Source organism: Toxorhynchites rutilus, chromosome 3 (assembly GCF_029784135.1).
Source record: "Toxorhynchites rutilus septentrionalis strain SRP chromosome 3, ASM2978413v1, whole genome shotgun sequence".
Lineage (NCBI taxonomy): Eukaryota > Metazoa > Arthropoda > Insecta > Diptera > Culicidae > Toxorhynchites > Toxorhynchites rutilus.
The window spans coordinates 81,255,543-81,269,676 of NC_073746.1; the positions used below are offsets into that span (position 1 = coordinate 81,255,543).

The 14,134-nt window shown below is 43.8% G+C and overlaps 1 protein-coding gene across 1 annotated transcript; it reads right to left on the minus strand.

Annotated features, from left to right (window-relative positions):
• Nucleotides 1-728: 728 nt before the first annotated feature.
• LOC129773275 (uncharacterized) lies at nt 729-1,985 on the minus strand. Its single transcript, XM_055776872.1, has 2 exons — nt 1,694-1,985; nt 729-1,642 (listed from the first exon to the last, which is right to left on the minus strand). Exons 1-2 carry the CDS (start codon nt 1,983-1,985, stop codon nt 729-731), a joined length of 1,206 nt encoding a protein of 401 aa, XP_055632847.1.
• Nucleotides 1,986-14,134: the final 12,149 nt, after the last annotated feature.

Here is a 14,134-nt window from a genome sequence, read left to right on the forward strand (position 1 = left end):
GGAACATTTTTCGATGAGAACAAAAGTCCCCCTACTTTCATGTATTTGCAATGCCGATTTCCCCAAGGCTGCTTGGTTTTGATGGCTGTGTTAGGGAAACCGTAAATCGGGCCAATCAAAACGATGCAGTTAGGGCGTTTAGATAACGCTTAACATTTTACAGTTATTCAATTGTATATCTAATGAAAAACAACATTTTGTTAGTTGCGATAGATGCGTAGAAATATTCCCTATCAAGTGATGCAAACATCTCTCCTATCCAGTACGAAATGTTCGAGCTATAAGCATTCGAAATCTTTCATTTTTTCCTGCATGTTCTGTGTTTAGGTTTTCATTTTACCCTCCATATATTCCGGTTAGACGTAGTCCCACGTCAAAATTATATTTGTTGAAAATGTTGTGCTGAGTATATTTTGTGTGAGGAGGAGGTGAACTATAAGAATGGGTATATTAATGAAATCATCAGGGAGTGAATTCACTCAAAACAAAGAGTTTAAATTGTAACGGTCAAGGTTCGAATAATGACGAACATACCTCGAATTGACGAGTGACTAGAATAATTAAAAGAAAGCAACCAATAGTAAAACATGTAAGAAATATTTCTCAATTGACACATTTTTATATATTAGATTCTGTTCATTTTGTGCGAGGGGAGAATGTGGCATCATAAGCTAAGTATTTACATAGTATTATGTAAGATACACCTAGTGTGTCAGACGAGCGCAAAGCTATAAAACAACAAACGTTATTTCGGGAACACTGTTGAGTATGGAGTTGGAGAACTGAGCTGGAAGTGGTAGGACATCACATTGGGGACAGTCAATGTTGTTGCGCAGTAGGTCAAAGATCATGAGTTGCAGAGTGAGAGTGCGTCTCGCACGTAGTGTTTCCATACCGATCAACATGCAGCGTGCGGAATAATCAGGCAGGTTAGAAGGGTCGTTCCTAAGTAGATTCCGCAAGGCAAATCGAATAAAACACTTCTGAATACGTTCGATTCTGATGATCAGCGATGAGTGGTGTGGCACATTGCCCACACAGGTGCAGCGTATTCCAGGATGCTTCGGACTAAAGCGCAAAACAAGCTCCTGTGGCACAGACCCAATGTGGTACTGATGTTTTGCGGCGGCGATCCTACGGGTGAATTGAATCGCCTTGCATTTTTCCACGTTTGCTCTCATGTCGTTTACGTTGCACCACAATAACATTTCGTCAAAGTCTTTTTGGAGTACGAGGCAGTCGAGCGTTGTCCTGACTACTCGATACATTTTCAGGTCTTCAGCGAACATTGGTTTGTATGATGAAATACGGGGGCACAGATCGTTGACGAACAGAACTGCTGCACTCAGAAGACTGCTGACTGTGCTGAGCTGATCGACACGAAGAATTGGCGACCGGTCGATGGAGTCGATCTGCTGACGGGCTTCGACTTCACGAAACAATGTATTTGTGTAGCAAAGCAAATTCGTTGTTGTGGACCGATGCTGGACGAAACCATGCTGGAACTCCGATATGAGTGGATGCACCACATTGTACAAAGCGTTGTGCACTAACTTTTCGAAGACTTTACTGGTGCAGCAGGGAAGGGATATTCCACAGCAGTTCTTCACGTGATTCCGATTACCCGCTTTGTGAATTGGTACTATTGAAGCCTTTTTTCAAACGGTGGGAAAATTTCTATCCCTCAACGAACGGTTGAATATGCAAGAGACGGGAAAAGCGAGCGAGTGAGCACAGTGTTTCAGCAGAGATGGAGGAATGCCATCGACTCCAGGCCCTTTTGATGCATCTTGACCATGCAAGGCTTTCAAGACTTCATCAGGAGGGAAATTCAACGTTGGCAAATTCAGGTTGTGCTCCTGGATGCGATCGAAACTTGCAGCGTGCAGGGGCGGTGAAGTTGAGTGGTACACTGTCTGGAAGAAGCTCGCAGACAGATTAGCGACATCGCCAGGAGAGCTGGCAGTGATTCCATCGAACTCCATTGTATCCGGGATGCGATTGCCTGAGCGATACGACTCCACGTACTTCCAAAATGCCGATGATTTGCTTGAGTTTGTTGTATATATTCTCCGTACCTGGACCTCAATAATACGTTGTAATTCGTTTCCGTTAATCTGAGACTATTTTTATCTTCTGTCGATCTTGTGCTCAAATAGCGTTTGCGTGCCTTCCGCAGTACGTTCCGAAAGTTGCGTAAATCAGAGGTGCACCAAGGTTGCGTCGGAATTGGCTTCACTACACGTCGTTAGAGGGGAATTTGCGCGTAAAGAATTTCATACAATTTGTCGTAGAAACGTTCAACTATAACTTCACCCGAGCCTCCGTCCAGGAGTTGAAGCCAATCAATAGAGGACAGTATATTGTTCAACGAGTCATAGTTACACAAACCGAAATTCAATTCAGGTGGAAGAGACGCATAGTAAGAGAAGTTGGACGGACTGTAGAGGGCGTCCATGTTTAAAACAAAGGGCTTGTGATGTTCACCGGCTGCCAATAACGAGACCGCAGGCTCTAGAAGGTTCGCAATGTCCGGTTCACTTATGAACGCTAAGTAGAGAAGTCTGCCGTTCGAGTTTGGAAGCGAATTCACTTGAGTTAATCCCAAACTTAGCATCGGTTCAGTAAGTGCCAGTTCCTGTTCCGTAGATGTGTTAGATGGTAAATAGCCGTTCATGTCCTCATCGAAGACCCAACTCAAAAACGGGAGGTTGTAGTCGCCTAGTGCCAAGATTACATCTTTACTCGAACATCCATCCATGATCCTCTGTAGCGCGTTGGTATGCGACATGTAGAGAGCCGGGCTGGAGAGGGCGCAAATAGATAGCTGCGATGTATAGTGTTCTGTACAGCAGACTAATGCGCACAGCCACTTGCTCAAGATGGCCACAGTCCTCAAGCGAGCACAAGAGTAGTTGGATTTTACGGCGATAAGTACACCACCTCCTCTGGAAAATTGGCTGGTAACTCGATTACGGTCGCAGCAAAAGAACAGATACTCTGACGTCTGAGATATATGACGAATACAGGATCAACTGGAGGTGATGAGTTATCTGGAATGGGAGCCCGATGACCCTTAACATCCTCCGGGTGTAGATCTATCACTGGGGTACCGTGTTCGACAGTTGAGTAGACTGAGGTGTGCGAGCATCGGATGGAGTGGTCGGGTCCAGACGAGGCAGTTTTGTCGAGCTCGGCATCCGAAAAACCTGGGAACGACGAACATCCTCGAACTCCCTGAAGAATATTCCAGCGGGCCAGGTAGAGGGGTCCATTGCCGTGTCCTTCAGGTTCGGATTGATTCCAATTTTGAATGACACAAACTGAAGTTTTGTCAGGTCGGATTCCTTCTTCACCAGCTTCTTCGCAACGACGGTTTCTGAGCATACTAAACAGACCTGAACCAACATGACTACGTCCTCTTCAGAGACTTGCGGGTCAATCCGAAAAAGATAAATCCAGAAATTATCAGCAGGCTTGGGTACAGTTGCGATAGTCTTGGCAGTGGGTGCTGATGACTTAGTCCCTATTCGCAGAGCTGCTGTTGGCTTTCTTGTAGGCGTTACATTTAATTCAGTGCGAGGACGTTTCATATTGTGCCAGACTGTTGGTGCGACTGTGCTGGGAAGTTGAGCTTGGACAATAGAGGATTCAATTACCCCAAGCTCGGTTAAAATAGGTTATTAACGAGTCATCGATCTTTTTCGCTAGCACGTCTTGTACGGCTGGGACGGTACCGTTAGTTTTCACGCAGTCGAGTATTTTCATGCAGTCATTGCAGAACCATAGCAAAATATCGTTTTGGTTGAGAAAATCCAGATTTGCACGCTTCCAACCAATACATTTCATATGAGTCAAATGTTGGCAGAAACCGTTGCATTTGACGAACTCTAGTCCTCTTACCGGCGCAGAGCACTGGCAGCAAGTTGACTCCATCGTTAGACAGGTGGCAGTGGTGGACCGGTGGTATCGTCACGAAATATTGTCGTGGCACGTAGAAACACACACGATTTCAGCACTTTTCAAGCGACGCGACAATCACAGCCACAAATAAACTCACAAAAACGAAAAACAGTTTGGTTGTCAATGTGGAAACAAATAAAAAATGTAGAATACAAATGAAAACAAAACAACTAGCACGGTACGTTTAGTAATACCCCGGTGGGAAACTCATTGGTCCAGGAACCGTACACCCAGACGCTGACGAAGCCTCATTGTCTCATCATGGATGATGAGACTTACCTCAAGGCGGACTTCCGGCAGCTTCCAGGGCTAGTGTTTCTCACCGCCCAGCCAGGTTTGATGTTCCGGAGGAAGTAAGGAAGCAGAAACCTTCAAAGTTTGCCAAGAAATACATGATTTGACAAGCGATCTACTGATGTGGCAAACGGAGTGCGCCGTTCGTGACTACCGGGACTGTGGACGGAGAGATCTAGCTCAAAAAGTGTCTAGAGAAGCGTCTGCCTTCTCAGTTGAAGCAACACGAGGGCCCTACGATCTTCTGGCCAGATCTAGCTTTGTGCCACTATTAAAAAGATGTCCTGGAGTGGTACGAAACCAATGTGATCATTTTCGTCACATGAACCTCCCAACGCACCGGAATTAAGGCCCATCGAAAAATACTAGGCTGAAACTTTTTATGCCAAATGTTCTCGTCTCGAATGGAAAACGAACCCGAAATCCATGGCAGGATATATGTGCCACTTAAATACGGTATGTACAATAGGTAATATCCAGAAGAGATTTTCGACATTTTTCAACAAATATATATTTCAACAAAAAGTATCATTAAGGTCATTCAACAGCCGTCTGAATTTTGACATCGAAATGTGATCTCTCATTTCGTCGCATCGCAACTTCTAAGTTCTCATGATAAGGCTTCCCATACGATTGGCCCTGTTCATTCGAGACTGAGACTGAGCTCCAAACAGCAATTCAACACACACACAGTCCTCTTGTTCGTGACCAGCTCGTATTGCACATTATTTCCAGCTCAACGTCACATGATATATGGATTAAGTTGTAAATATCATGTTCTATAAATAATAATTTCGTTTTTGCGCAATATCAGCATGCGCACACCCGTTTCCTCCCCTCCGATAGGGATCCCACCAAGTGGGTAACGCCGACTTCGGACAGCCAAGAAGGCTCGAACGTGTGCGGTAACCACAGCCTGCGGCCAATGTGTCAGAAGGGGCCACAACGAAGCGGAGCGTATAGCCGATCGAGAACTCGACGACCAGCTCGGGAGAGGCAGGAGATTTCGATTACCACAGGTCCACACGCCGCGGCAAGATTCTCAACTTCGAACAAACAACTCTCGTCGCCGTGCAGCCATACGTAATTTCTCAATTTCGCGGGGGTGGCGACTCGGACCGGTGCCGTAGCCACCAGTTCGTGATTCGTTGTTCCTGGTTCTGCGGGGGGTTTTGCAAGAGGTAGTTATATATTAATACACGCATACAAACGCGCGCGCACGCCGAACCATTATGTATCTCGCATGTTCAACTTTCCGCGTTGTCCTAATCCCACCTTGGAGTCACCCGGGGAACGCCTGGGAGAAGCGAAATTTGCATGTTCATGGCGCGTACAGAATCTTCTCGGTGGTGTATCTGCAGCGTCCGGACAGTGTCCGTTTGGTCGCCTTGGAATGCAATTTATGAAGCCTGCAGAGAAACGAGGTGGCTGTTTGTAATCTACGGTACCCAGCTTTTATGTGCAATCGACCGCGAGAGCATAAAAGGTACGAACACGGCCCGGCAATATTTAAACATCATTTCATATCTTAATAACAAACATAAATAAATAAATAATAAAATATTATGTATTTTAATATTCACGAACAACAATTTATGTCTTAATAAATATTATTGATAAGTTAATATGTTTTCAATATCTCTCTCTGTTTTCCGTTCCAGTGGTGCTTTCACCGGTTGTTGGTTTATAGGGTTGAAAGGGAGGTGAAGGTGATGAAGGTATTCCTTCGAGCACTCGTTTGAATCGGGGCCAGACCGTGTGAGGCCGTTTATGATTGCCATTGCAATCGACGATCCTTGCTTCTCAGCTCCCCTCGCGAGTACGATCGTGCGACCCCGTGTGGAAATATTGATTTTATTGAACCCAGCAGATCTTCGGGTCCTCTACTGCCTAGTTCCCTCCCACCTCCCATCGCCACCTTTTCGTTTATTTTAAGGGGGTTTTCATTCGCTTTTGGAGAGCTGCTGAGGAGTGAATGAACCAAATTTATTCAATTTTTTCTGGAAAATGAAAATGTTTTTTTTAATTTTATGTATGGGTTTATGGAGTGATATTACAAATTTTCGCGATACTAATTAAAGGAAGACGGCCAAATAAAATCAACATTTTCTAGAATTTTTCTAGAGTGTCAAACCATGATGGCTATGCAAGTATAATCGAAGGTGGAGCATTTGATTTTTGTTACAGGTAACCGATTAAAATGATGGCGTATGAGTCCATAAAATTTATTTGCGACAGGGACGATGATTTCGTTGGAAAGTTATAGCCAATAGCAAGAAGTCATCTCGAGGGATATAGTATTGCTGTACGAATTTTTAAACGCGTTTTTCTCGAAACCAACACAAGCACTCTACAACGCGGTGGCGGTGTTTTGGTAGCTGTTAAATCCGATCTCCGTTGTAGTGCAGTTACGTTAAGAAGCTGTACTCATCTCGAACAAATGGCCGTTTCTATCCGTCTTCCCGGGACAACCATTTACGTCTGCGGAATTTACCTACGTCCGAACTCTCATCCTGATGTTCATGAATCGCACGCAGCTGCTGTTCAAGAGATTTGCGACCTGTCCTCAGTATACGATGTCATTGATGCACTTGGCGACTACAATCTCCCACATCTGTCATGGTGTTTCGACGAAGACTGCAACAGTTACCTGTCAGGTAACGCCTCTACCGAATCAGAAATTGCGTTTGCAGTATCCATGCTCACGTCCGGACTTCATCAAATTAATTCATTTCATAACACAAACGGACGCCTTCTTGACTTGGCGTTTGTGAGTGAATCTACCTATGTAGAGCTCATATATCCGCTATTAAAAATTGACCGTCACCATAACCCGTTTGTTCTACGGCTTGAAATCGTGACTGGAAATCTAAATTCTATTGGCGTAAGTAACGTGGACGGGGGCTTCGTAGCCACTTGGTTACGAGTTCGCTTACCAAACGATCGATCGTGAGTTCAAACTCAGGTCCCTCAATTGACCATCTTTGTGTTATTATAGAATAACTACGTCCACGCAACCATCATCAGCGATGGAAATCAATCCACGGTGGAACAAAGATCGATTCATCCATACAACTGCTCTGCTCTGCAAGAAACATCGGGCTGCTGTTCTATAAATAACCCAACAATGATCAATATCAACTGTCTCCGCTGTCCGGTCTGCTGAACAATGGAAGAACAGAAAGAATACCCTTACGCCTAAATGGCTACTACTAACTACTATGTAATTCACAATTTATAGAAACATAAACATATGTACATGTACACGATTGAACCCGGCTCTGTTACAGCTGAATGCTAATGAGTCTCTAATAAATAAATAAATGAGATAAAAAAATTGTAAGGGGTTGTATCTCGGACACGACCGCATATTTTCGACGTAGAACTACGCAATTATATTATGCAATCCACTTATTTACCGCTTCGAATATTATTTTAGAATGCATCGAAATTTTTGTAATAGATTTTGTTCTTCGTTACAAATAAATTTGATGAACATCCTGTTACGTTTGATATGATGCCTAGGACTACCAGCATATGTGAACGGAAGAATTGTCAACGATCATTGTTTTTTACATTTCCCTCTGAAAATATTGCACATTTCAGTCTTCAACCGCGAAAGTTCATTCACCTCTAGTATCTGAAATGACGATTTCCCAGGCATCTCAGTTTAAAAGTACGTTTTAGGGAAACATATTCCGGTTTGAACAGAACGACAATCGAGTACAAAAGTACTCAACACCAAAAAATACCCCTGACTTGCATGTATTTGCAAGCGGATTCGCCCAGGCACATTAATTATGAAGTCCGTGTTAGGGAAACACAGCTCAGTGGGAGAAAAAATACCCCCGACTTGCATGTTTTGACAAAGCGAATTCCCCCAGGCGCATTGATTTTGAAATCGGTGTTAGGGAAACACAGCTCGGTGGGAACAAAAATACCCCCGACTTGCATGTATATTCGCAGAGCGGATTTCCACAGGTACATCGATTTAGAAGTCTTTGTTGGGGAAACCGTAAATCGGGCCAGTCAAAACTTGGCAGTTAGAGCTTTTAAATAACGCTTGACATTTTACAATTTTTCAATTGTTCATCTCATTTTTATTTAAATCGTTTATTTTTACAGGCTCAGTTACATAGGTTTAAAGGAGCCGAACTCCTTACTGTATTGTTACTAGTATATATACATTTTTCCTTAATTCTAATGTTAATAATATAGGAAACCGATTACTCGCGGTCAACTCGAGTTTAGAAGGGTGACATATTTTCTTCAGGAAAAGGAGGGGATATGAGGATATGTTGACATTGATCACACTCACACTCTCAATCACACTCTCAATCACACTCATCACACTCAATTCTTAAACCTATCTTATATCTAATATGTATTTACATTTCATCTTATTCTTAAGAAGGGATCCGATCTCTCACAAAGGAAAAGGAAAAGGAAAAACTAAGGGTATAAGGACAATCACACACGAAGATCGATAGCTTTAAGGAATACATATATTTGGGACATGTAATCAAGGTCTAACCGAGCCAACACGTCTCTCACCGGCACATTGGGCTGCCTTCCTCGGGCCCGAAGGGTGACTACTAAATTCGATCTGGCGACAAGATACAGCTCGCACGACCAAACAACGTGCTCGATGTCGTGGTAACCTTGGCCACAAACACAAAGATTGTTGTCGGCAAGATTAATACGAAAGAGTAGCGCATCTAACGAACAGTGATTGGACATGAGTCGGGAGAAGGTGCGAATAAAGTCCCGGCTCAAGTCCAGACTTTTGAACCATGGTTTGAGGCTAACCTTAGGGATAATCGAGTGGAGCCACCGGCCCAATTCATCTTCGTTCCATTTGCGTTGCCAGTTAACTATGGTATTTTTGCGGACTAAAGAATAAAATTCATTGAAGGCGATTTGACGCTGATAAATATCGCCTTCAATTGCACCTACCTTTGCTAATGAGTCAGCCCTCTCATTACCCAGAATTGAGCAATGTGAAGGGACCCAGACAAAGGTAATGACATAACAGCGTCTGGATAAAGCACTCAAAATTTCTCGTATTCTCTCAAGGAAGTACGGCGAGTGCTTTTCCGGCCTCACTGAACGGATAGCTTCGACAGAGCTAAGACTATCCGTTACAATGTAATAGTGTTCAACAGGTCGTGAGGCGACGCTGTCCAGCGCCCAGTGTATCGCTGCCAATTCAGCAATATACACTGAGCAAGGATTCTGAAGACTGTGTGAGGTGCTAAAAAATTCGTTGAACACTCCAAATCCTGTGGACTCATTCATAGAGGACCCATCAGTAAAGTACATATTATCACAATTGATATCCCCATACTTTGCATCGAAGATCGTTGGAACGATCCTCGATCGAAGATAATCTGATGTTCCATGGATATCCTGCTTCATGGACAGATCAAAATGCACAGAGGAATTGATGTAGTCAGGAAAACAAACACGGTTGGGAATATACGAAGAAGGATCAACCTGCATGGAGACGAATTCATGATATGAGCTCATGAATCCAGAATGAAAATTTAGCTCGATCAGCTGCTCAAAATTTCCGATCACCAATGGGTTCATAACCTTACACCGGATGAGGAACCGAAGAGATAATAAATTGAAGCGATCTTTTAGTGGGAGTAGGCCTGCCAAAACCTCGAGACTCATGGTATGCGTTGAGGGCATACATCCCAACGCGATACGGAGACAAAGATACTGAATTCGCTCGAGTTTAATGAGGTGTGTTTTGGCAGCTGATTGAAAACAGAAACTGCCATACTCCATCACTGAGAGAATAGTTGTTCGATACAACATTATAAGATCTTCGGGATGGGCTCCCCACCAGGTGCCGGTAATTGTACGGAGAAAGTTTATTCTTTGTTGACATTTTTTACTCAGATACCTAATATGGGCCCCCCAAGTACATTTAGAGTCGAACCAGACCCCAAGATACTTGAATGACATAGCATGAGTGATCGGTTTACCCAAAAGTTGAAGCTTTGGTTTTGCTGGTTTATGCTTCCTAGAAAAAACCACCATCTCTGTTTTCTCCGTGGAGAATTCGATCCCTAGCCCAATGGCCCAGGTTGAAAAATTGTTCAAAGTATCTTGTAAGGATTCTTGCAGGTCGGATTCGTTTGATCCTACGACAGACACCACTCCATCATCTGCAAGTTGTCTTAGGCTGCAATTTTGTGTAAGGCAATTGTCAATGTCGCTTACGTAGAAGTTGTACAAAAGGGGGCTTAAACATGAGCCCTGGGGGAGTCCCATGTAAGAGACCCGACTTACTGCCGAATCTCCGTGAGAAAAGTTCAAATGTTTCTCACAAAGCAAGTTATATAACATATTATTCAATAGAGGCGGCAGACCCCGAGATTGTAATTTGTCTGACAAAACCTCTATTGAAACAGAATCAAAGGCCCCCTTTATGTCCAAGAATACTGAAGCCATTTGTTTTTTTTCGGCGTAAGCCAGTTGAATTTCTGAAGAAAGCAACGCAAGACAATCATTCGTCCCCTTGCCCCTGCGGAACCCATATTGTGTATCTGAGAGTAGGCCATTCGTTTCAACCCATCGATCAAGGCGAAACAAGATAATTTTCTCCAACAATTTCCGTATACAAGACAGCATTGCTATTGGGCGGTACGAATTGAAGTCGGACGCGGGTTTTCCGGGTTTTTGAATAGCTATAACTCGTACTTGTCTCCAATCATCTGGAACAATATTATGCTCCAGAAACCGATTGAATAAATTCAACAAGCGATGTTTCGCCACATCAGGGAGATTTTTCAGCAAGTTGAACTTAATTCTATCCGATCCCGGAGCAGAATTGTTACATGAAAGGAGAGCAAGAGAGAATTCTACCATCGAAAACTCGGAATCAAGATCGCACCTATCTTGTGGTATATCTCGAATAATTCTTTGCACTGGAGCGGAATCGGGACAAACCTTTCGTGCAAAATTAAAAATCCATCGATGTGAATATTCCTCGCTTGCATTGGATGAAGAGCGATTTCTCATGTTTCGAGACACATTCCATAATTTTTTCATTGACGTTTCTCGTGACAAACCTCCCACGAAATTTCGCCAATAAGCACGTTTTTTCCCTTTGATCAAGTTTTTAAATTGATTTTCAAGGTCCAAATACTTCTGAAAATTTTCAGGGGTTCCACGTTTCCGAAAAGCTTTAAATGCATTCGATTTATCTCCATAAAGCTTGGAACACTGGCCATCCCACCATGGATTGGGAGGCCTTCGACGAATAGTGGAACCTGGGATGGGTTTCGTTTGAGCGCGAACCGCGCTGTCATAGATCAAACGAGAAATGAAGTTATACTCCTCCAATGGAGGCAAACCATCTCTGGAATTGATGGCTAGAGCAATCGCGTCCGCATATTTTTTCCAGTCAATGTGTCTTGTGAGGTCGTATGCCATGTTTATTGATTCAGAAGAATTCAACCCATTGGTGATAGAAATTTTGATTGGCAAGTGGTCACTACCGTTGGGATCCTGGATTACATTCCACTTGCAATCTAACGATAGTGAATTCGAGCAAAGCGAGAGGTCAAGAGCACTTGGTTTAGCAGGAGGTTTAGGTACACGTGTTGTTTCCCCAGTGTTCAAAACGGTCATATTGAAGCTGTTACAAAGGTCATATATCAACGATGAACGATTGTCGTCGTACTGTTCCCCCCAGGCAGTTCCGTGAGAGTTGAAGTCTCCCAAGATTAATCGTGGCTCAGGAAGGAGTGAGCACATGTCAACAAGTTGCTTGCGGCTAACCGCAGCTCTCGGAGGCCAATACAAGCTGACTATACAGAGGTCTTTGCCTCTGATGTTTGCATGACAAGCAACAGCTTCGATCCCTCCAGTAGGTGGAAGGTCAATTCTAAAAAATGAGTGACACTTATTGATCCCCAATAGTACCCCTCCGTATCTGTCATCACGGTCCGAGCGTATTATATTAAAATCGTGGAAAGAGAGATCATTTTGAGAAGAGAGCCAGGTTTCGGATAGAGCAAAAACATCACAATTGAGTTTATGAATTAGAAATTTGAATGTATCCAATTTAGGGATAAGACTACGACAATTCCACTGTAAAACAGTGATATCTCCGACCTCTCTATTTAAATTAGACATCAAGAGAGATAATCATTGCAAGGAGGGGCCATGTTTGCATCAATTGCTGCAAAATTGTCTTTAGTACTGGAAGCATTGCGGTGACAATGGTTCTGATGGAGTCGGAAACATTAAAACACGTGAAGATTTGATCCACAAGGTCAGACAACTTTATAAATCCCGATTGGGAAGTTGAACTTGACGGAAAAACAGGGACAGTTGGGGTTTTTGATGTCCCCTCGAGTGCTGGGTCGTTCGAAGGTGAACTATTACCACGGAGGCCAGGAGGGACCTGATTTTGCTTATCCGCTGCACTCGATTTTTTGGGCAAGCTAACAGGGGGTATCACCGGAGGGACTTGTCCTTGAACTTTGGGAGTGGTCACATTTTTGCGCCGGGGATTCCCTTGAGAAATAAACGGCGTGCCCCCGTTAGCTGTATCCGCTTCCATTTCGTCAACTGGCAAAGTAGCGAAGACATTGTGTGTATTGATTGGTTGTTGTTCTTGAGCCAGTGGAGAAGCGCCCTTCAAAATTTCTGCGAAAGTGCGTTTAGAGCGTTCCCTCAAAGAGCGCTTCTGTTTCTCCCAGCGAGCCTTGTATGTTTCACAAGCTGAGAGCACGTGTGGGGATCCCCCGCAATATGGACACTTATGCTCAGTCGCACTGCAGGATTTCCCCTCATGTTGTTCTCCGCAAGTGGCACATCGTTCTTTATTGGCACAATAAGCAGCCGTGTGACCAACTGACTTGCACTTTAGACAAGTCATTGGCTTTGGAATAAAAAGTCGCACGGCTAACCTCAATTTATCTACCATCACGTAGTCAGGGAGAGCTGAACCAGCGAAGGTGACTCGAAACGAGTTGGACGGCGTAAATTTCTTTTCTTCTCCTTCATGGGAGACTGTTCCGAGCTGGCGGCAACCCAAGATCTTAACAGTCGTCGAGGGCAGTTTTTTAAAACGGCCGGTACCTTCACTCGTAATGTATTCGCACGTCAAGCCCGTTTCGGTTATCACACCCTCAATTTCGACTATGTGAGAGGGTATGTAGACCCGATACTCAATTGTAAAATGCTGATCGACAACAATCTTGTTTGCGTCTTTTCGATCATTCACGACAACTCGCAATTTGTTTGGTCTAACCTTCGAAATTTCCGAAACGGAGGTATACCTTGCCAGATCTTTCGCGATCTGCATGACTCTCAACGCCTTTCCATTTGGCTTAGGCCTGAAGAAAACAACCCAGGGACCAGTTCCGGGCGCATCTTCTGGATAGACCTTTACTCGGGGAGTGGGAATAACAGGGGGGGAAGGCGAGGACGGGGATTGAGAGTGGGAAGGCGAAGGTTGAGAAGGAGCGGGAAGAACAGAGGGAGAAGACGAGGTTGAAGGTAGAGTGGGATCGTTAAGGGCAGATGGGAGATTTGCTAGTTTTTTGGAGGGAGGCTTGGTAGGGTTAGCTGACTCGTCCCCAGAAGAAGTATCTTCCGTATTTGGAACACGTTTGAGTGACTTTTTTTTATCCGTTAGGAGGGAACTAGAGTCAGAGACCTCCATATCCGAAGGTCCCCCACTCTCTGCCATTTTAAATTTTCACTTATATTCTAAGTATTTTTTTAAACAATATTTCACAATAAAATAATTCACAAAAACAAAAAAAAAAAAACTTATAATTATTAAATATTTTCTCTCAGTATATTCAATCTTATTCACCTATGAACGCACTCCAGTGCAGATGAACGG